Source organism: Phyllostomus discolor, chromosome 9, assembly GCF_004126475.2.
Source record: "Phyllostomus discolor isolate MPI-MPIP mPhyDis1 chromosome 9, mPhyDis1.pri.v3, whole genome shotgun sequence".
In the NCBI taxonomy this organism is placed as follows: Eukaryota; Metazoa; Chordata; class Mammalia; order Chiroptera; family Phyllostomidae; genus Phyllostomus; species Phyllostomus discolor.
Window position 1 is genome coordinate 48,155,121 of NC_040911.2, and position 23,197 is coordinate 48,178,317.

At 45.4% G+C, this 23,197-nt stretch overlaps 1 protein-coding gene across 10 annotated transcripts in view; it reads left to right on the forward strand.

Annotated features, from left to right (window-relative positions):
• Nucleotides 1–23,197, forward strand: part of MTCL1 (microtubule crosslinking factor 1) — a 137,874-nt gene that overhangs the window by 83,953 nt on the left and 30,724 nt on the right. For 2 of the 10 annotated variants that reach the window (XM_036009313.1, XM_036009308.1), the window contains exons 5-10: nucleotides 21–98; nucleotides 3,945–5,246; nucleotides 6,364–6,519; nucleotides 16,550–16,672; nucleotides 19,511–19,741; nucleotides 20,937–21,134. In XM_036009313.1, the coding sequence (XP_035865206.1) occupies nucleotides 21–98; nucleotides 3,945–5,246; nucleotides 6,364–6,519; nucleotides 16,550–16,672; nucleotides 19,511–19,741; nucleotides 20,937–21,134 (2,088 nt within the window). The remainder of the gene's footprint in view (nucleotides 1–20; nucleotides 99–3,944; nucleotides 5,247–6,363; nucleotides 6,520–16,549; nucleotides 16,673–19,510; nucleotides 19,742–20,936; nucleotides 21,135–23,197) is intronic. The other 8 variants (XM_036009314.1, XM_036009311.1, XM_036009315.1 and 5 more) reach the window with 5 other exon arrangements.

Consider the following 23,197-nt stretch of genomic DNA (forward strand, 5'->3'; position numbering starts at 1 on the left):
AGAAAGGAGTTTCTGTCCAGCAGAGTGGTGGAACGGAGCGCCCTGGGAACTGCAGGTCTGCAACCAAAACCCAAAGGAAACTGGCACCCCGGCGCAAGGTAGGAACATAAGCAGTCAGCGCTTGGGGTGCTGGCTACACATCAGACTTGCAAGCCAAAGAATATATACCCGTAGTGATATATTTTTGTTGCTTGACAAGGCCCTTCTGGCTGGTGGTGGTGGTGGTGGTCCTGTGTGTGTTCTCCCTCATGCCGTGCTTGCCTTCTCTGCTTGCCACAGGGACAGTGCCATGTGGAAAGTTTGACTCAACCTTCTGCTTTCATACTGCATTCCTGGAGCCAGCTATCTGATGATCTCTTGAACCCAGAGCTTGATGTCCTTCAGCTTAGGATTCAGCCTAGACCCTTCCCTCAGAGTTTTGGCAGAGTGGTAGAAAGTCTGTGGTTACAAGATAAGATGGGTAGCTGGCCTCCCACTGCTTTGGCTGAGGCTGTGACTCTCCAACTTGTTAGAAGGAGTAACTTCCCACCCCCAGAACAGACTGAGGCCAGTTCGCCTGGCCTCCCTGTCCCTCACGCCGGCTCCTGAAGGCACAGCACCTTCTCCAGCTGCTTCAAGGCTGGCCCCTTCTTCAAATGCACACACTCCCTTGGCTTCAGAAATCGTCATTTTTTCAAAACCTGCTTTATTCTCGGTGGCAGGCTTAATAACGCATGGGTGTTTAGTAGAAATGACAGCATGCTTTAATCATACGTCAAAATTCCTGCTATGTGTATAGTTCTTTCTTTAAGGAACAAGAAGACTTTTTGGATATTTTATCAGCCCTCAGGTAATTTGGAATTGGACCCTCGTTAGAGTCTGTCATAGAATCTTGCTTCTTAAACTAACCCAGATTTAGGTTCAAGGAGTTGGAGGAGAATGGTTCTGGTTTACAGTCAGACTTGTGGGGAGGGTGGATAGAAGGGCGATGGTGCAGGGTTCAAGGTTTCCAGAAATCAAGGCAATTTTAGGGCTTTTTAGGATTTTTCCATTCAAAGCACTTTTAACGAAGCATTTCAGAACCCTGTGCAAGGCATGGATTCCATGTGTCTCTCAGAGATCCTACCCACTTCCTCAACTTCTTAGTTCCACTTCTGGGGGAAGAAGGGATTGCCTGAGACTTTCTGATCTTGGTTTGAAATAAAAGCTCCCTGAGCTGAGTAGGTAATTCAGCCCCTCATTCACCCTTTCTCAACCTGGCCTCCAGTATCAAGGCAGGTTTCCATGGAAGCAAGGTCAGGCTGTTGATCATAACAGGTGGCCTTGCCCGCCTCTAGGTCTGCCCAGGACGGAGGTGGGCAGAGGATGGAGTTCCCTTGTAGCTAGCGACATAGTCTTCCATGACCTCTGCCACCATCCTCAGGTACAAAGATGAATTTCTTTGCTTCAAGGTGGAGATAGGATTACTTAGGTGACTTTGGACAAAGGACAAACACTGGCTATTAGTGTAGTGATGGGGCTAAGGGCACTGCCTTGTCTCCCTGTCCCAGGCTTTTTACTCCCAAACTAGTCCATTTACAAAGTATTGACAATCTGTCTCCATTGATTTCTTGGGAATCTAGGTTTAACACAAAATTGGAAAGGTGCTTTCGAATGTTTTACTTTAGAAACTTTTATGCAGCTGAAGTCATTTAAAAGTAAAATGTCATTTTCTGGTGCACAGTAGGTACTCAGTATTTACTGAAAGAATTAATGAATCAACAAATAGCATGCTTTTCCATTAGAATTAGTACTAATTACAATATATGCCTTTTACAGCCCATCTGTTCTGTGTAGGCTTAGGTATATCATCACCTGAGCAGAGGTGATAGCCCCTTTTGCCCAGTGTGACTCGGCAGATAGCTTTAGTTTCCAGTTAGTCACAGAAACCCTTTTTATGTGTTTAACCCCCTAAAACCCAAGCTCTTAATGGGATAAGTTCTTAGAATACAAAGACCACACCCTGTTCCCCGTGATGTTCATATATTGCTCTCTGATGCACAGGAGTGGAAAAAGAAAGCAAAGTTACTGGCTTCTTCCCCTAATATTAATTGTGTTTCAGACAAAGCAGAAAGTTAATTTCAGGATGATAGAGTATGAAGATTTATCATACAGACCACCCTGCTGTACATTATTCCATTTGCCCTTCAAAACAACCTTGTGATTGAGTGAGGATCCTACTTTAGACATAATGAGACGATTCATCAGGGCTCTGGATCAGCCCATGGTGCCAGGGACAGAAGGGGCAGAAGTGGGACTCAGGCCTGGAGAACTCATTCGCCCCCTGCTAAGAGGATGGCAGGGGGAGCACTGTCCCTCAGAAGATGCCCAGATAGCACCAGGACCTGCTTTCCATGCAGCACTGGCTCATAGTTGGCCTTGGATTTTTTCCTTGAGTCTGCACTGTCACATCAGTTTTTGAAAAGGATTTATGGTACAGGGAAGAGGGTTCTGGGTGGGTGGAAGGATGAAAGTTGGGGGTCATGAAGAAAGGTTTAGGTTTTTCTATATTTTTCTGACGAACAGTGAGAGTGTGGCAAAAATATGGCATAGAGTGAGTGTAAAGGCTGTGTCAACTCTACTAGGCACAAACTGATCTCAAAGAACTCATTCTCCTCCTGGGGTTTGACTTGTTCCAGACATCAGTTTAATGACTCCCCTTCCCCTGAGGCTGATGGGTTTGACTGCCCTCAAGCTTGCTGTTGAGTTCTCTGTGTGCTGAAGTCTTTGTCCCCATGACAGCCCTTTGAAACTTCTGATAGCCAGTCAAAGAGGAGTGACTCATGACAGTTGTCATTTTACCTATTCACTGAATAGGATAGAAAACCTTTGTGCAAGCCCAAATCAGAGTTCACGTAGCTTCAAGGCTTTGAGACCTGCACTGGGAAGGCGGAGTCAACTTTCCAATTGGCCAGCAAGTGTCCTCTTGACCCTAGCCAAACAGTGTGGGCATTTAGTAGCAGAAAGTCTGTTTTGGTGAACCTCCAGAATCCTCTGGTATTCCAACAAGAACCACTTTTCAGGTTTTGAAACACTTCCCTCCTTGCCTTGGGTTTCTGAGTTTACTTTCCTGCTGTGTTATAGCAACTAAAGGGAGCGGAACATAACCCAGGGCTCTGAAGTTGCACTTGCATGGAGGAAGGTTGTGAGTAACCCAGGTGTTCAGATTTGCAGTAACCAATTCATACTAACTGTCAAGGCTTGATACTTACTCCACACCCTGACTCCCAAAGCACCCCCATGCCTGTCATCTCATAGTTTTGTCCTCGTGTCATCTTTGTGATACACAGGGGATAGAGAGCTCAGGGGAGGGGGAGAAGTGAATTGCTATGTCTCAGGTTCTCAGCAGGTCAGTGGGAAGCCTGGCACTGATTTGATGTCACCTGGCCTCCCCTCCTGGAAATACCTGTGTGTTGCTGACCACTTGGGATGAGGGAGGTCCGCACCAAGGAGGGAGTGAGTGGCAACAGGTAAAAGTGGCTACTGAAGCCCTTCTGCCTGCACCAGGCTTAGCAAGGGGTCTTGCTCTCTCCCTCTGATGCTGGTGATTAGTCAGATTGGTCCACAAGGTAACGAGGGATCACCGCATCACCAGCGGCTGTTGAGTCTCATTTCATTTTCTCACTCTTCACTCATCATCTGTATGAAGGTTTTCATGTGCACGTTTCTTCCAAACTAATTATTTAGTTTCTTTTGTTTTTGTGACAAAGCAGCAGACTGCAGGCCTTGGCCACATCCCCTCTGTGAAGGCCCCAGCCCCCCTTGGCTTTGTTTTGGCCCCTTCTACTGTAACTGACACACTGACAAAAAGATAGGTGTTTTGTGTTTGTATGTGTGTTGGGGGCGAGGTGCAAGGGAGATCATCATAAACATGAACATTTGGTATTTTCAAATAACCCTACTCTTGGGCTGTTCTTTCCTGGCAGGATGACAGTGCCGATTTGAAGTGCCAGCTTCAGTTTGCCAAAGAGGAAGGTTCCCTGATGCGCAAAAAGATGGCCAAGCTGGGGAGGGAGAAGGATGAGCTGGAGCAGGAGCTCCAGAAATATAAGGCCCTGTATGGTGATGTGGACAGCCCTCTGCCCACAGGGGAAGCTGGTGGGCCTCCCAGCACTAGAGAGGCCGAGCTGAAGCTGCGGCTGAAGTTGGTGGAGGAAGAAGCCAACATCTTGGGCCGAAAGATCGTGGAGCTGGAAGTGGAGAACCGAGGCCTCAAAGCGGAGATGGAGGACATGCGGGGCCAGGATGAGCAGGAGGGTCCAGGCCGGGATCACATCCCAGGCATTCCTACCTCACCCTTCGGTGATTCCCTGGAGTCCTCATCAGAGCTCCGCCGACACCTGCAGTTTGTGGAGGAGGAAGCAGAGCTGCTTCGAAGGTCCATATCTGAGATCGAAGACCACAACCGGCAGCTGACTCATGAGCTAAGCAAGTTCAAGTTTGAACCACGGCCGGAGCCTGGGTGGCTGGCGGAAGGTGGAGGCAAGGGCACGGGTGGTGGGGTTCCCCTGCAGGAGGAGCTAAAGTCTGCCCAGCTGCAGATCAGCGAACTGAGTGGGAAGGTGCTGAAGCTACAATATGAGAACCGGGTGCTGCTGTCCAATGTCCAGCGCTACGACCTGGCCGCCCACCTAGGCCTGCGTGCCCCCAGTCCTCGGGACAGTGACGCTGACAGTGACACAGGCAAGAAGGAGAGCGATGGGGAGGAAGGCCGCCTACCTCAGCCCAAGAGGGAGGGCCCCATTGGCGGTGAAAGTGACTCAGAAGAAGTGTTCGAAAAGACATCAGGCTTCAGCAGTGGAAAGCCATCAGAGGCCAGCGAGCCATGTCCGGCAGAGGTCCTGAGGGCCAGGGAGGACCCTGAATGCTTGGTGAGCATAAAGCATGAGGCCGAGCGGCTAGAACAGACCATGGAGAGCCTCATCATGGATACCAATGGCTTTGTGGATGACCTGGCCTCACCAGGGCCTGGTGTTCAGGGAGAGGGGGGCAAGAAGGAGCCCCAGTTGCTGGGGACCATCAATGCCAGGATGAAGGCTTTCCGGAAAGAGCTCCAGACCTTCCTGGAGCAGGTGAACCAGATTGGGGATGGCCTAAGGGAGCGCCTGGAAGGTTTTTCCCCCTTGCCCCACCTCACAGAGTCTTCCAGCTTCCTCTCTACTGTGACCTCCGTGTCCCGGGACTCCCCCGTCGGGAACCTGGGGAAGGAGCTGGTCCCAGACTTGCAGGTAAGGGGGCTCTTGGCTCTGCCTCCCTGCTCAGTTTTGCTCTTCCTCCTTCTTGCTGGCATTGCTGCACTTGAACTCATTCTGCTCACGGCTGCTTGGTTATGATTTCAAACCTGCATTGTACTAAAGCCTCAAGTGTCAACCAAATCCTTTCTATTGGTTGGGTTTTTTTTTAAGTTCTCTTTTATTTCTTTGTTTGTTTTTCCTTTTTCCTCTCTTATTTTTAACTGCATTGTTGCTCTTGGCTTAGAGGTCCTCCCTCATGACACGAGGCTAATCCCAATGGAAGCGATAGGGATCGACGCAGTCCGTCCTTTCTCCTTTTTTGGTGTCTCAAACAACCGGCTATCCTGATGAAGAAGCAAAGAGGAGTTTAAAACAAAGTGCAAACTCATCTCACAGTCAGGAGAATTAGCAGACTCACTCAGGAGCATTTGCAACCCTACCTGGGTTTATTGCCGAAGGGACACAGTGCAGTTGTGAAAGGCCCTAGGCAGCCAGGCCTGCCAGTCCCACTGGAAGATGAGCCAGAATGGGGGAGAGGAGCACGGTTCTGAGAGAAGGATGGTTTTGATGGAAAATCTCGCTGCCAGCTTGCTCCCCCCACCCTCCCTGAGCCGGGGGTGAGGGTGGAGTGGAGTAGCCGTCCCAGGACCGCTCTCCTGTGCATCGCCCTTGGGTGCATGACCCAGCTGCCGCCCTGGATTATGGCTTTGGCTGCTCGACCACAAGCCAGGATGGAGGAGCCTTGTTTCCGTATCCTTCAGGGGTAGCGTGCTTGCGGTTGCGTCTGTGACTCATGCATCCCCATTGCATGCGCCTCATAACCAATGTTTTGCATTCTTCCCCTCTTCTCTCTTTTTACTTTTCAGATCTTTCAGCCCATCGTTTTGCTCATCCTCGTTTTGGTTCTGTTCTCTTCACTCTCTTATGCTACTGTGTTTAAGTTGGTTTTTCTATTCATGCTTTTCTTCATCTGGTAGTGTTCTCAGTCCTCTACCTTACCCATTTTTGTTTTCTTTATCCTCCCTCCCCACCCCACCCCCACCCTGTGGTCCTTGGTGTTTTATTTAAAAATTTAAAAAAAAACAACCAAATCCCTCCATGCACCTAACAGTCCAAACTGAGAGATCAGATGGAGTGGCAGCTGGGCCAGGAGCGAGGGACCGAGCGGGAGCACCTGCCCCTCCGAGCTGCGCGGGAGCTGCACCGTCGAGCTGACGGGGATGCCAGGAGCTGCAGGCCGGGAGGCCAGAGCTGTTTCAGTCTAGAGGTCAGCAAGCTGGCTGGTCCCACCGGCCACCCCCCTTGCCCTCCCACCCCTCTCCTTGCTGTGTAGTTGGCTGTGTGACATTTCCTGAGTTAGGGCCTTTAGGGAACATGGTAGGAGAGTATGGAACCAGGGGGATGTAACCAGAAGCAAATCCACCGCATGCAGCCAGAATGGGAGGGTCTATACAGAGTGAATTCAGGCAACTGCCAGCACCCCTTGTCAGACAGGCATCATCCCACCCATAGACCTGTGTCAGGGTCCAGAGGTACCTGAACCCAAGACTCAGGAGACTGATTTGTGACCATCACCTGCCTTCTTGTCAAACAATAAAGAAAGAGATAAACCAAGCACTGTTTTTGCTAGTCTGGAGGAAACCTCTTCCCCGGTGCCTCATGTGTCGCATCAGGGTTAGTGTCAGCACTCTAGCCAGTAGGAGAGTTGAGGAATGCACTCCTGACCTGGGCTCTTCAGCAGGCTCCCATGTTGTCATAGTAACCCCTTGTCAACAGAGCCCTTAGCCCCCACAGACACTTCATTGTATGGAACAGTTGTTAGCAGTCCTGGCAGCGAAAGGTCCTCCATGCAAATAGTTCCACCCAGGACAGAAAGACAGGTGTTGCTAAGGAATAAGTCCCTGACTGATACTGCTGGTCAAGGCAGGTTATCGTAGGGTTAGAGCAACATATTCCACATGAGAAAATATCTGGGTAACAAATCTTAATTAATTAGTCCTGGTGGGGGATGTTACCATTCAACTCTGAAGCTTCCTAGTGGCTCCCAAAAGGCAGAGTGGAGGGTGGGGCTCTCACACTTGGAAGCAAACAGAAGCTCCCTCTACAAGAAAGTCATGTATTTGACGAGAAAATAAGCGGCATAGAGGACTCAAGGCAGAGCCCATGGGCCTTTTGCTCAGCTTGCACCAAATGCCTTGTTTAGGCTGCAAGTCCCACTGTCAGAGGCAGGCAGGGGGGCAGCCAGCCTCACCCAGACATGAGTTCAGATATCTTCAATCTGGGGCTTGTCTCTTGTCCTGTAAGAGAGTATGTCACATCTCTGCCCTTGTTGATTGGGCACACAGTAGCATGAAAACTGCCTCTGAAAAGCTTAAGTAAAACATAAACAGTTTTCAGAGACATCCTGTATAGTTCCACCATCCTTACCTAGTAAAATGGAACGCCATATATTTGGGGTTTTCCCCAGATACAGGTTCAGTGATTAGTGTGTCTTGCCACTCTACAGAACTTTCACCATAAGCGCCTGTGATAAACCCGTGCCCCACACAGGGTCTTCATCTGAGAGTGCTGGTTGCTTGGACAGTAGCAAACTCACAGTTCTATACATTTCAAATGGATCGAATGATCTGTCTCCAAGACCAGGCTTAGGAAGACACATTTCCCAGCATTCAATTTCACATGGCAGCACTAGTAATGTCCAGTAGGGCCATCACGCTGTGCTGGAATCAACCCTGGCATGGCATCAGGACTCTGGCTGGGCTCTAGCCCCACTGTGCCTTTGACTAGCTCTTTCTCAGAGAAGTGTCAGCCTCAATTTCCTCATCTGTAAAATGGCCTGCCTGCTTCCTGTGGTTATACATGGATGCTTCTCAGAGCTAATGAGCTATTCACTGAAAAAGTCCACTAAAATGTGCTAAATGCCACCTGAACATCAAGTATGATTAATAAATGATGAGAGGTAGGTAATATGTCCCACCATTGAAGACTGCAGACAGGAAGGAGTATCACAGCTGCCCTGGCCGTGGGGCCAGTTTGCCCTGCCCGCTGTCGCCCTTTTTCGTTCGTTACTGGGGTTCCCCTGATCCGCTACCAGGGGCACAGCTTGGCTGAACATGGCAGCCCTCTTCTCTTCCATATACTGTTTGAGGAGAACTGCAGCTCCCTTCCTGAATGTGCCACCATTCAAGGCGTATCACACACAACCCTGTTTAGTTAAACTCTGATAAAGGGTTGTGTGGTGCTAGGGCACTGATAAGTCTTCCCATTGTTTGCCACATCCATACATGTGCTGCAATAATTCATTGAATCAAACAATGTTATAGGAAAGATCATCTCCAAAGGGTAGAGATTAGCAGAGTTAGTTGGTACCACATGGCAAGTCAGGATCATCAGACAATGTAGCTCAGAAGGGAATGTCAGATCTTTGGACTCATTGCCTCCTTCTGAGAATGAGAAAAATGAAGCCTGAGTGGGGGGCTGGCCAGTCCGCTCCCCAGGGTGTTGGTGGTAGAACTGGGTCTAGAACATCCTGCTCAGGCCTGGTTAGTCCTCTCTCCACCTGCTGCCCAGTACTGCAGGGACTAGGAGGCGCTGACACCCTCCCCGGACACTCCAACGAGAGCTCCATCTCCTTGGGGATATTTCTAAACACGGGTCACTCAGGGAACTAATCGCTTGGCTGGTGATGTTGCCATTGCATATTTCTTCTTTCTAAATACCTGTCCATTTTTCCTTACTTTTATATATTTTAATGAGAACATTAAAAAAAAATCACAGTGAAAGGCAGGGTCTAGGAATCATCATTTTCTTGAAGGGAAAATAGTATGAATCAGAAGTTAAACATCATTTGTTGTGATTTTTTATTCACTAAGGCAATTCACACAGAAGAGAAAACTCAGTTATGTATTTAAGTATATTATATTTAAAAGTATTCTTTGAAGATAACACTTACTTTAGGATCACTTTGATAGCTTTATAGTTTTTTCTTGTATTTTGAGGAGTTGAATGTGGACCCTTGCGGTGTCTGGGTCTGGGGAAACCACTGTGTTCCTCTGACAGGCAGCTTGGTTTGGCCTTTGAGAATTGCACTGGGTTAAAGAATGGCATGAGGACAGTTCTAGGGAGAACTCCTAAAAGGCTTTTAATGAAAACGTCCCAAAATTCATTGCTTATAACTGCTTTCCTATGAGGCCATGATGGAAATGGTCCATGAAGCTCCTGGCGGCCTATCTGAGAAGCTGCTCCTGTGGAAGGCATCAGGGTAATTGGGGGGAAGGCAAACAGGGCACTTTCATCTAGAATGAGGCTGAGACTAAAGCTGTGTGTACCGGTAGCATACTTCTTTACTCCCTCTTGCATTGCCCTTGAAATTACCACCATCGTCTGCACAAGCCAACTACTGCCACACGCAAACCTCCTCCAGCTCTTCGCTCTTAGTGCCTTGGGGTAGGGGGTGGGGCCCGATAGGACACCTAGTATCAGTGGCTTAAAAGAAGAAATAACTTTCTAAAGTTCAGCTGAGGTTTTAAACAAGGATCAATTTCTCAAGTTCCATTTGTGAAATACCTTCTGTGATTTTTTTTGCCATATAGATTTTCTTATTTGGGGAAAGGAGGGGAAGATAAGTTCTTTTTGGGGGGAATTTAGATATTTTGGGCAGGTTAAATTACTACTTGTATTCATAGTACCAGTAACAGCGATAAGTACAAAAGGAGAAAAATAAAATCTATGTTCTTACACTGTAGTATTTTAGCAAATAACAAATCTGTGAAGAGGAAGGCCTGCCTCTCAGATGGCACGTGCACTAAGTGCGGGAAGGGAATGGTATGCCCCACACCCGGCCCTCTTAAAACAGTCACGTGCAGAGAAAGCTGAAGTCAGAATTCACTAACACTAACAGATCCATTAATGCAAACACAGAAAAGAAAATTTCAGAGGGAAAGTATTCCTGGTGCCTGTTCATCTCAGTTGATACTAGCAAGATTCCCGCACCAGATTCTTCCCTGACCTTACCACCATGAGAGATTTCTATTTAAGAGAGAGCAATGTATAGAATATGTGGTTTGGAATGTGCAGGGCACCTTAAAAATAGTTCTTAATGAGAAGTAGCCAAGAAGGGCACTGGTCAGATTTCAAATATAAATGAAACCAGGCCTGTTCCCAGAGGATTGAGTTTCTGCATCAGAAATCTCAAAGGGCTCTCTTCCCTCACTCCCCCTTTATCCTTTAATCGACGAAGCTCACAGAGCATTTGTGAACACTTATGCTTCAGCTGTGACATACCAGCCATGGTAAAATGATGTGTGTGTGGTTCTATGCCAAGTATGTGCACACATGTGTTGACATCATATACCACTTTTGAAAGAAGCAGTAACAAAACTGGCCCAAACAAAATGGAACCCACCAGAATATGAAGTCATGGTAAAAGAGTTGAGTAGAGTCCTAATGTGTAAGTAGCATTGTTAGGTGTTAGAGTGGCTATCATGAAAAGCATCCCTTTCTTTTGTGGAATGAGATAATGTAGTTCTCTTCTTAAATGTGGGAAGTGCATAATTTATAAGGCCCTTTCTCTGAAGTTGTCCAGGAAATTAGCAGTGGAAGTCAGTGTGGGACCCAGCCATGAGGGGAAAGCATGGGCTGAGGGCTTCAGAATGTGACCAGGGAAGGTGGTTGTGATGTTAACATGAATAGGTCCCTGTAGCCTCAGAATCAGGTACGGATGGTATGTTTCAATAAACTGCCTTCCTAGAGATGTCAAGATGAATTTGTTTGATGTATAATCAGAATCTTAAGTAAATGGGCAAAGGATGATTTTAGAATAAAATCTTTGGGAACCTGGTAACAAAGGGAAGTATTTGTTTTCTGGAGGAAATCTATGTGTTATGTGAAAACTTGAGATGTACGTGACTGTGTGTGGCTGTGTGGCAATAGAATGATTCTGGACAAAACCTTTGGCCATACGTAGCCTGTTTGCATTTCGTTTTTGTAACACTGGAGTGACGGCGTCCTGACTAGGGGCACTTAGCTGTTTATAGTTTTAATATTCTGTTAGCAAAAATGAACAGTAAAGGAAGGTAAAACTTCTAATACATGAGGAGGAATAAAAGTTCTGTTGTTGACCAGTATCCACAGACCCCACGGGAGCCACTGCAGGTAAACCAGGGGCCCCAGAGGAGTGACCCCACAGAATGTCAGTGGGCTTTTCTCTGGTCCTTCAAAGGCATGGTGCAAACAGAGGAAGAGATTTTTAATCCAATGATGCCTGAAGTACAAGACACATGTCAGTTTAAAATTTAAAATGGTTTATATAATTATTTATTAAGAGTGAAACCAAACTGAATAGTTTAGTGTAATAAATACAAACTAAATTAATAGATTTTTGCTTTTCTTAAAAGCTGATTTTTTTTTAAAGATTTTGTTTCTTTATTTTTAGAGAGGGAAGGGAGGGAGATAGAGAGAAACATCAGTGTGTGGTTGCTGGGGGTCATGGCCTGCAACCCAGGCATGTACCCTGACTGGGAATCGAACCTGCAACACTTTGGTTCGCAGCCCGAGCTCAATCCACTGAGCTATGCCAGCCAGGGTAAAAGCTGAATTTTATTAGGATGCCCATTTTACATCTAACAGGGAATTTTGGGTTACTACCAGATGTGTTACAAACATGGAGGATTTTTACATTTGAAATGTATAGATGGATAGAGTAACAGGTAACTGAGTGTCTGGGGTAACCTGAAAATACTCCTGTGCAAAACAACGGAAGTGCCAGAAGGGAATCCTCATGAAGGCAGGGATTTGGGGCAACTTTGCTTACTGCTGTATCCCCAGTATAGTGTCTAGCACATAGGTGCTTAATAAAGATTTGTTGAAGAAAATGCTACATAAAATATAAAATGTCCCTTAAGATATATAGCTGAATTCCTGATGAAATTAGAAAAATCTCCAAGGGTTGAAATTTATTTCAGAATTGAAAACCACAGCAGAGTTGGTGGCCTTTAGATGCTTAGGTTGAGGAGATAGTTGCCAGAATTGGTACCCCTGAGTCTTGTATTTTAATAGCTCTAAGAGAACAGGAGACAGGGCCTTGGGTCCAACATGGGCAGGGAAAAAAATGAACCAGGACTTCCAGTCAAGATGGAGGCATAGGTAAACATGGTTTGCCTCCTTGCATAAACACAGCAAAAATTATAACTAAACTACAAAACAACTATCGCCAAGAATCATCAGAAAATGAATCTGTATGGAAATCCGACAACCAAGTAATTAAAGAAGTCACATTCATCCAGATAGGTAGGAGGGGCGGAGACACAGAGACACAGAACAGGTGGTCCCACACCCACATATATTGGACAAAAATCAGAAAGGATGCCTCGGGAGTGAGAGATCCTTGCCCCACACCATGCACCGTAGCCCAGGGTTCCAGTGCCAGGAAGATAAGTCCCCAAAACTTCTGGCTGTAAAAACCAGTGAAGGTTGGGGTGGCAGAAGAAACTGCAGGATTCTAAGCATCTCCTCTTAAAGTCCATAACAGACTTGGGACTTACGCAGACTCACTCCCTCTGGGCTCCAGCACCAGGGCTGCAGCTTGAAGGGCACCAGTTGCATATGGGGAGAAACTGAAGTGTCTGGCATCAGGGTGAGTTCCAGAGGACAGCTTCCTCCTGGATAAAACTCCAGAGGCCAGGTAGCAGCCATTGTTCCTTTCCTGAGCCCTCCCCACACAGGGCCACAGAGCAGCAACACCATATCTGAGACTCCATCAGTCTGGTTCACACAGGTTGCCCTGCCCTGGTGATTGCCTGAGGTTCTGCCTATTCAACTTCTGGGTGCACTTTTCTACATTAGGCCATGCTACTAAGACAGGGAGTCAAAGCAGCTCTGTTTAATACATAGAAACAAACACAGGAAGGCTGCCAAAATGAGGAGACAAGGAAATGGAGCAAAAGAAAGAACAGACCAAAACTCCAGAAGAAGAACTAGATGAAATGGAGATAAGCAATCTATCAGATGCAAAGTTCAAAACACTGGTTATTAGGATGCTAAGTAACTCATTGAGTACTTCAGCAACATAAAAAGACCCAGGCAGAAGTAAAGGTTACACTCAGTGAAATAAAGAAAAATTGACAGGGAAACAACAGTAGAGTGTATGAAGCCAAGAATCAAATCAATGATTTGCAACACAAGCAACAACAACAACAAACAAACAAACAAACAAAACCAGAACAGCAAGAAGAAAAAAGAATTCTGAAACACAAGGGTAGGGTAAGGAGCCTCTGGGACAACTTCAAACGTACCAACCTTTGAATCATAGGGGTGCTGGAAAGAGAAGAGGAAGACCAAGAAATTTGAAATCTATTTGAAAAAGATAATGAAAGAAAACTCCCTAATTTGGTAAAGGAAATAGACATACAAGTCCAGGAAGCACAGAGAATCCCAAAGAAGATGGATGCAAGAGGACCACACCAAGACACATAATTAAAATGCCAAAGATTTAAGAGAGAATCTTAAAAGCAGCAAAAGAAAAGCAGAGAGTTACCTACAAAGGAGTTCCCATAGGACTTCCAGCTGATTTCTCAAAAGAAATTTTGCAGGCAAGAAGGGAGTGGCAAGAAATATTCAAAGTGATGAGAAGCAAAGACCTTCAACCTAGATTACTGTATCCAGCAAAGCCAGTTAGAATGGAAGGGCAGATAAAATGCTTCCCAAACAAGGTAAAGCTAAAGGAGTTCATCACCACCAAGCAATTATTATATGAAATGTTAAAGGAGCTTGTTTAAAAAAAGACCAAAACTATGAACATTAAAATGGCAATATATTCACAACTATCAACAATTTAAAAAACAAACTGAGCTAATAAGCAGAACAGAAACAAAAATATAGATATGGAGATTATTTGGATGGTTATCAGTTGGGAGATAAAGAGGGAAAATGGGGCAAAAGGTATAGGGATTAAGAAGTACAAATTAGTAGGTACAGAATAGCTGGGGTGGAGGGGATGTTAAGAACAGTATAGGAAATGTAGTATCCAAAGAACTTATATGGACATGAACCTAAGGGTGGGGGATTGCCAGAGGGAATTGGAGTTACTGTGTGGAGGGGGGCGGGGCAAAGGGAGAAACATTGGGATAACTGTAATATCATAATAAAATAATGATTTTTTTTAAGTTGAGGGTTTTTTTTTAAAGGTTTTGTTTATTAATTTTTTTAGAGAGGAATGGAGGGAGAGAGAGAGAGAAACGTCAATGTGCGGTTGCTAGGCGTCATGGCCTGCAACCCAGGCATGTACCCTGACTGGGAATCAAACCTGTGACACTTTGGTTCACAGTCTGCACTCAATCCACTGAGCTAGGCCAGCCAGGGCTAAAATAATGCTTTTTTAGAATATGAACCAGGATCCTCGAAGTGCTGCACATTGTGAAAGGCCAAGCTGGAGAAACATCTGCCTCCTGGCAGAGGGAGGTAATGGGAGCTTGTCCACCAGTGTGGAGTCTGCTCCAAGTAACTTCAAGGACAGCCAACTTTGCCAGGATCAGACTTTGAATCGATGTTACCTGAAGGTCCAGGGATCGCCAAAGATTCTGTTGCTGTTTTTTGTGAACACAGAGCCCATCTGGAGGCACATTCTCAGCCTAGGTCACATCCAACCAAGATCATAGCTAACTTCCCGTTGAAGATGACCTCACAATGCAAAACTGCTGACATCCAAGCCAAAAACACACACCTGGTGCAGAAGCCAACCAATGCCCAATGGCAGGATCCAACGCTAAGGTCTTCAGACTCTAGGATTATCAAAAAGAGACTAGAAAATGCATGTGTTAAAGACTAGAAAAGACAAGCACACAAGAGAAAAGAGTGAGTTGTAAAGAACCACACATACTAAAAAACAGTAAGATTGAACTTTTAGAAATGAGAAATTCGTCTTCGGAGTAAACTCAATGTGTAGAGAAGTGCTTTCTTCAAAGAGAACCTGAAGCCCTGCCTAGGAAACATAAAAGACTATACTAATAATCTGTAATAACTAGCTAATCACAGAAACATTAATGTTCTCAATAGTTCTTGAGAACATTGAGAACATTTCTTCAAAATAGGGTGAGCTTAAATTTTTTTAGATGTTGTCCCAAAGCTGGGACCCCCAGCATCTCTGATTTTCTCTGTCTGGATCCTTTTTGTGAGCTCTCTTTTGGTCATCTCTTGGGCATAGGGAAGTGATTTACCCTTGAATTTTCTGAATTGATCCTGTGGTATGATTTTCAATCATGACAACTCAGGTGACATCAGATTAGGAAGAGCAAACAGTATCCTCAATGAGAAATAACAGATTGGTTAAAGGTAATCAGAATGAACTAGTGAAGTGATACCAGTTTTTATTGCAACAATCCACTCTAATTCCTAGCTTTATGAGTCACCTGTCTTCAGGTAGCATAGGCCAGTAGGCAAAATCTTAGGCTTCAATTTTAGTGATGTCTTAAGGTTTTTTAATATAACTGTTTCTATCTCTAAAAAATTCATTTCAAAAGTAGTAGTCTAACTCCTCTATCATTGCCATTTGGATATAAAAGGCATGAAAGGACAGACTTCACCAATAAAAGAGTTTTAAAAGATTCCTTTCACTATTTTTAACCTAACATTTTCAGCCTAAAATATAACAAGCAGGTCTCTGTGTGATTCCTCTTAGGCATGGATTGTGTGCAGTGGAGAGGCCTGAAACAATGTGTCTGTTAATTGAAGGAGCCCCAACCCCAGTTACTCTGAGCATCCAGGATGGGACTGCCAGGAGAAAAGGAAGACAGGAAAACCTCTAATAAGAAAGTATACAAACAAATTAATTGTGCAACTTAACCATGTGTTGAACTTGGGCATTGAATCTAAGAAGCTGACTGTGTGTGAGGTGGTCATGCTTGACTCCATCTTAGTCACCAGCTCTGATGGCCCCCAGCATTTTATAAAATGCTCTAGAAGCTGCCATGGTAGCAAAGACTCCTCTGGTGTACCCTGGCTTTCTTCTCAGCCTGGTTTGTGGTGACTGTGGTGGTCGAAGCCCTTCAGGTGATAGCCCCACTCACCCACCTCGTCTCCTAGGTGAGAGATGAAGGCAGGTGGAGCTGTCCTTCCCAGGTGGCGTAAGGTCACAGGGCGAGAACCTCACAGGAGTTGCCCCAGAGTCACTCCACTGCTGCAGCGCCCGCACATGCTGTGTCACTCCTTGTGTGTCCCTGACTTGTGCAGATGTCTGTCCCATGTCTTCACTTCAGGCAGAGTTCTCATGTCCACTAAACCCCTTCCTTTATCCCACTGATCAGCTCAGGGGCCCCCCTGTTTTACCTGAACAGAGTGTATCGCTAGAGGAGCTGCAGGGTCAGCTTGCACAGGCGACCAGACTGCATCAAGAAGAGACAGAGAGATTTACAAACAAGATCCAAAAGGTAAATATGTCACATGGATTTTAGCACAACCGCATCTCTGACTGCAGAGCCCTTGACAGAGATGGCAGATATGCTTTAAAGGAACCCTGTCTGTTGTGCACAGGCTCTGGACTTATGGGGCTGGAGGGCATATGGAAAAGTCACCCAGTCAAGCACTCCGTTGGACACCTTATACAGATAAATGTCTACTTTTCTGTTCTGAAACATGCTTTTTAATATTTACAGTGTGGCCTCAGGAAGTTCTTAATATCTAATCTAAATTTTCATGCAGCCAAACCCAGCAAAGTAAAATAAAATGAGGGCCCTACGTGCAACTGCGCATGAATGTGTATCCGACAACTTTTGTCGAGCTGTGCCTAACAGACCCCAGGGCAGAGGACTGGCTCTGAGCCTTGGGAAGTGCTTGGGATTCTGGAGCGAGCAGCAGGCAGTGGGGGAGAGGTCACCCTAAATCGTTGTCTTCAGAAAACTTCCATTAATTGAGCTGTGACCTTATTAGCTCTTCTAGCTATTTTAGAACAAATTGTTACTGGCTAATTATCCTTTCTCCATTAAATCCTTTCCCGGTGTGCCTGGTAGAAGGGATTAGCAGATACCGCGCTCATTGCCCGGGGCCTCCCCGCAGACTGCCCAGTCCCTGCCACCTCAAACCTAATTAGGTCTCGAACAGATATCCAGGCTCAGAATTGTCCTTGCTGCCTTTTTCCCCTTGTATTTGTTCTCAAAAGATACTTGTATTTTTACTTATTTATTTTTTATTTAACTTATTGGGGAAGATACTTATATTTAAAAAACAAAACAAAATAGTTGTCTTGACCAGTGTACCGCAGTGCTCTGACATGCACATCCTGTGCAGAGTAAGGTGTCCCAGGACTTAACCCAGAAGCCCCTCCTTGTCCATGGCCACGCTCATCTGAACAGGTCAGACCTGACTAAGGGAGCACCTTCTGCACCTTGCACTTGGGGAAAACAAAGGTGAATGCCAGTATCTAAAAGTGCTCTGCCAGTGTTTACTGTCAGATGCACTCCCCTTTTAAACATTTCATTTATAGCTCATGTTTCACATGTTACTACAAAAGGAAAATAATTTTGTTACTCGAAAGATAAGTAATTAACTATTTTGTTCTTTTTTTCATTGCACCAAAAATCATGTTTGAAAATGAGCTTATCTCAAACGATGCTGATAGCCAAACGTCAGGGGCCCGGGTTTTTCTAGTACTTCTACTCAGGATAAGGGAGTGTGTGGAAGAAGCTCGCAGACCTTGGTTGGAGGTGGTAAAATGTCATCCAGACTTGTTCAGAGGGGAAAGGAAGGTGTCCCCTATCACAGTGCAGGGCAGAAGACTGGCTCTGAGCCTTGGAAAGTGCTTGGAGTCCTGAAGCGGGCAGAGGCGGCAGGGCAGTGGAGAGGGTCAGAGAGAGCAAGTCAGGAAGGAGCATTTCCAGGGGCTGCAAGTGAAAGGACTAAGAGTCCCTGCAGTGCTGTGTTTCCACTCATAACCTAGCACCTCTGGAGAACCTGCCATAAGTGAGGCGCTCTGCATAGTGTTCCCTATTAGTTTAATCATTTCGTGGCTGAGGAAGGTGAAACTTGACCAGAGGCAGTTGATGGCCTAAGACAACATGCAGTAAGTTGGGAACACTGGATTTCCAGTGTACTAAGCTGCCTACCTTACCCACTCTGTGCCGTTTTCGTGTCCAGACTGGGTAGAGAGCCATTGGTGGGACTCCGAGGGCTGCTGAGGTGCTGAACTAAATCAGCTAGAAGTGCAAGCAAAATCTGGTATTAGGATAGTGATGTGCAAGTCATTGTACAGACCCAGGCACCTTCCCAGAGCTGCCTGTCGCTCTTCACTGGCTCCCTCACGTTTGTCGCCCTCAGGCCGAGTTAGCCTGTTCCCACGGTTTCTGAGCAGTGATGTAGTACTTGACGAAAGCAAAACAAAACCCACTGCCTTGGTGTGTGGCCTGAAGAAGGGGTGTGTTAAATTAGGAGAGGACAGCTGATAATGATAATGCTGGCAATCTAATCCTTTTTTCATCCCACTTTAGCTACTATAGATAATATTTTTGTGTTCTTGTCTGTAAATTAAGTTTTTTCTTCATACCCTTTTGCTTAGACCTGTGTTGAAAAAGCAGGAATTTATTGTAGAGATGGATAAACATTTCTCTTTCAGCACTGCTTTTATTTCCGTAAGAGTTAGCCATATGTAATTGAAATGTGAAATCTTAAGCGTGGCAGGGGATGGAGGTCACAGACTGACTGTCCTGTTTGCTGCTCAGCATGCAGCGCAGCACTGCACGTGCGGAAAGAGTGCTGCTGGCCCCCAGCTCTCGCTGTCAGGCTCTCTGTCAGCCTCGTCTTTAGCTTGCTGTTCTCTTTCTGTCAGGGGCTGAGGGGAATAGGGGGCCAGGAAGTCAAGGGAAAGGATTTCTAAATACTTCTTCCCTCATTACAACTGCAGTGTGTTTTTGTGTGCAAGCGCAGGGTCAGAGGGCAAATGGATTCTGTATTCAAGTCAGCTGTAGCCATACATGCAAGGAATATTTTCCAAAACATGTTTAGAAACATCTGAAAACACCATGAGAGGTTTGACTTTGACAAATGATTATAATACCTTACCTTGGAATAGCACTTTCTTCCAAATCAAAAAACTCATGAGGTTTTATAAATAGTGAACATCTTAAAGAGTTTACTGAATGTTTGATGGTTTTTGTGTTTCATGTACCATATACAAAATTATATGGATTGAATGGCAGTTTGCAAAGACTCTCGGTTTGGTTTGGGTGGCAAATTGGGATGCCTGCTCATCACACTGTCTTTTTTTTCTGTTCAAGATGGAGGAGGAGCACCTCTACGCCTTGAGGTGGAAAGAACTGGAAATGCACAGCCTGGCCTTGCAGAACACCCTCCATGAGCGAACCTGGAGTGACGAGAAGAATCTGATGCAGCAAGAGCTCCGGTCCTTGAAGCAGAACATTTTCCTTTTTTACGTCAAACTCAGGTGGCTGCTGAAGCACTGGCGACAAGGGAAACAGATGGAGGAAGAAGGAGAGGATTTCACTGAGGTACCTTCACTTGGAGAGTTAATTTTATTTGCATCAGTTTTGTTCTTGACCTCCAGACACTGCCATCCCCTTTCTCCTGCACACAACATCATGTTCTGTTAGTTCAGATTATTTTGTCGTGCCCACCCCAGGTGATGGAAATGCAATGGGTTGCCCAGTTATGTATCACACCAAGGGTCCTCTGCTGTCCCTAGGCCTTGTTTTAAGAGTGTGTGGGTCCACAGTGCGCTCTGCAGCAGTGTTGCTGCTGTCTCTTTTGTTGCTGATTTATGAATTCATTAGAATGATCACCCTGAGATCCTTGACCATCTCCTTCTACCTTGCTAGTTGGTAAAACCTTGTTCTAAGTGCTTCCTCCCTCCTTACATTTCCGTTTTTGTTCCTATGTCAGAGCCCACTCTGCCAGTGCAGTTTTATAAGGGTCTTTTCCAAGCTCCAGACAGGTCACTTTCTTGCTGCTTCTGAAATTTTTGTATGCTCTCTAAAGGAGAGCGTGCCTCAATTCCTAGGTGCAGAACAGAACCAGAACAGAGTTATTTGTTCTCAGATGGATTTTACTGATTAAGTCAGAGTGACCTCAATCTCCACAGGCTCTTCCCTGGCCTTGCTCTCCTGTGAGCTCAGGGCTGGAATCCTGGTGTTGGGTGTGTCCATCCTGCTGGCTGCTCAGTCAGCTGCTTCACACCATTCCGAATATTGGCTTCCTTCTAGTCCCCAAAGACCTTTCGTCTGTGTTTCACTCTGGTAAACAATGTGTATAATTTTAAGTCATCCCATGAATGGGAAGATGTGGTGATTCTCTTTCCTCAGGGTGAAGAAAGTCTTCAAAAACTAATTCCACCTGCTTCCAAATATCTATGACATAGAAAATCAACATTAATCGAAACCTAGAAATAGTTGTAAATTTTCATGTTGATAAATACTTTGGAGTTCCTCCTCTAATTTATAAAAGTATAAGTATAAGCAATAATAATTTATAGATAGTAAAATTTCTAATCTTTCTAGTAAACTGTATTTTCTCCTGTATACTATTTAATTGGAGAAAGTGGCCAATGGGTGAAATGGCGAAAATGAGCATATTAGGGGAAAGGCCTGAGAAATGAAGGGTTGATAATTATCCTCAAACCGTAAAAATCAGACTGCACAGCAGAAGGATTTGGGTAAAGCTGTGATCACCATCTCCTGTTGTTTTCAGAGTGAGCACCCAGAGCTGCACCCCAGGCTCGGTGAACTTGGAGTCCAGGGGGACCTACAGGGGGACGCTGCAGACTTGGAGGACAATGGTCCAGGCTGTGGCTCTTCAGGAGGGGAGCGTTCTCCACTCTCCCCCATGCGGATCAGTGACCATGGATCCCGACTGCAGCCTGCAGACGGGGGACAGCTCCACAGGCAGGTGGGTACAAGGTCCCAGCCCCCATTCTACCCACACCTGGGAGAGAAGATCCTAATCTATGTCTGTGTCATCTTTTGTCAGGAGGGGCTGTGTTCTGGAGAACAGAAAACTTCTCTGGCTGCCTGGGGTTTCCTGTTGCTGTATTTTTGCTAGAAATCACTTCATTAAGGCTTTCACCATAATGTCAGCCCATTCGTTTATTTGGCTTACACGTGTAAATGAGAACCGTAGTAAAATCAGATGAACTGTGTCCTCTCAAGGCCAGCGAACTTGCCACAGAAAGAGGAAAACAAGCGTTTTGTAGAATGGTCTGAGGCCTTGAAAGGTTGACCATCCTTCCAGGGAGGAGAGAGGACTGAGTGCTGCTCTCATCGTGGCAGGAAAAGAAAGTACAGGGCTTCTTTGTTAACGTTCAGCTGAATGGGCACTTGGCAAGGTCACTAATTTGGTAACATAATGCTTAAGGAGAAAAGAACAAGTATTTTTTAAAAACTGACCCCAAGTGTTTCAGGTTCTTTTGGGGCCACTTGAAACACAATGCCTCAAATAAAAATATTTGATGATGCTTAAAAAAATTAAAAGTATTAAAGAGAGGTGGGATTTCAGTGTAAATATTACATAATTATTAGTGTAGCCAAAGGCCACATTTATTAAATATTAAGCAGATCGACCTTCTTCGTAAGCCAAAAAATGCTATTGATACCACCCAGATTTTTTGCAGTTTTATACAAAACAGCAACAGTGGTGGGTTTGGAGTATGGAGACCTTTGGAGGCACCCAGTGCTAAAGCTTGCTCATTCCCAGCCTTCCAGTTCTGAGGCTTTTTTGACTCTGTGTTGCTTCTCTGAGGGTTCCACAGGTCAGCCTTGGAGCTGAGCCCCAAGGCCTGGACCGTGGCTCTGGGGTGGGGGGCAGAGCCGGGGGACCACAGGTACAGCAATTGCTCTGGGAGGGCGGGCGAGGCTGCAGGGGCTCCACCACGAACCAATTGGGGCACCCCTCTACACAGGACTGCACAGCTGCAGCCCCTCCCTCAGCCCAGAGCTTCAGAGGGTCAGTGCGAAAGGGTTGTCACTGAGCAGCACTTGGGCCCAGATGCAGATGAGGAAAAGTGGTGATGTCTGAGCACAGGCCTGGGGGAAATTGTGTGTTTCCCCTTACTCCCTGGTTTCTCTCCACATCCAAACAAGATGTTCACAGCTGAGGATCTGGGGTTTTTCTCCTGCAGACATTAGTAGTTTGTTTAATCCAAACACATTCAAAATGGAAACTGAAAGAATATTTTTCACCTGAAACAAACTAGATTCTATTAGCATATAATGCTTAACACATTACATCAATAAAGATGGCACTCCATTATCTTTATTAACTATAAAACCGAGATGGTAAAGCCAATGTGGTTGTAGTAGTGTCATAAAGATAGAATGTTACCATCAAAAAAAAAAATCAGCACATAACATTAATGGTAGATGAATATTTTTACTCTGGTTCACTGTAAAGGCAACAAAATGTTGAAAGTCCACAGTACTGAAAGGCAAATAGTCACCGTGTAAACTTCTTCATGTGGTGTTTTAATGATTTATTCATGGTATGTAAAGGCTGAAGCTGAATGGCTCTTTGCTCTAGTTTTCTATTACCCTTAACATTTGCCATTAGTTTTGGTGCCAGAACATTTTTCATGAATGACAGGGCAATATTCTGGGTTGCAAATTTTATATATGTATAAAGTTTTCATATAAGTTGTCTTTTTCACATGTATTTCATACATATATATATAAAAAAGAAATAAAAGGGTAAAGAAAAAACATGTTATAAAAAACACTAACAATAAACCACTCATTTAAAAGTAGTTTGAGCCCTGCTTGGTGTGGCACGGTGGATTGAGTGCTAGCCTGCAAACGAAAAGGTCACTGGTTCGATTCCCAGTCAGGGCACATGCCTGGGTTGTGGGCCAGGTCCCCAATTGGGGGCATGTGAAAGGCAACCAATTGATATTTCTTTCCATCTCTTTCTCCCTCTCTTCCCCTCTCTCTAAAAATAAATAAAATCTTTTTTTAAAAAGT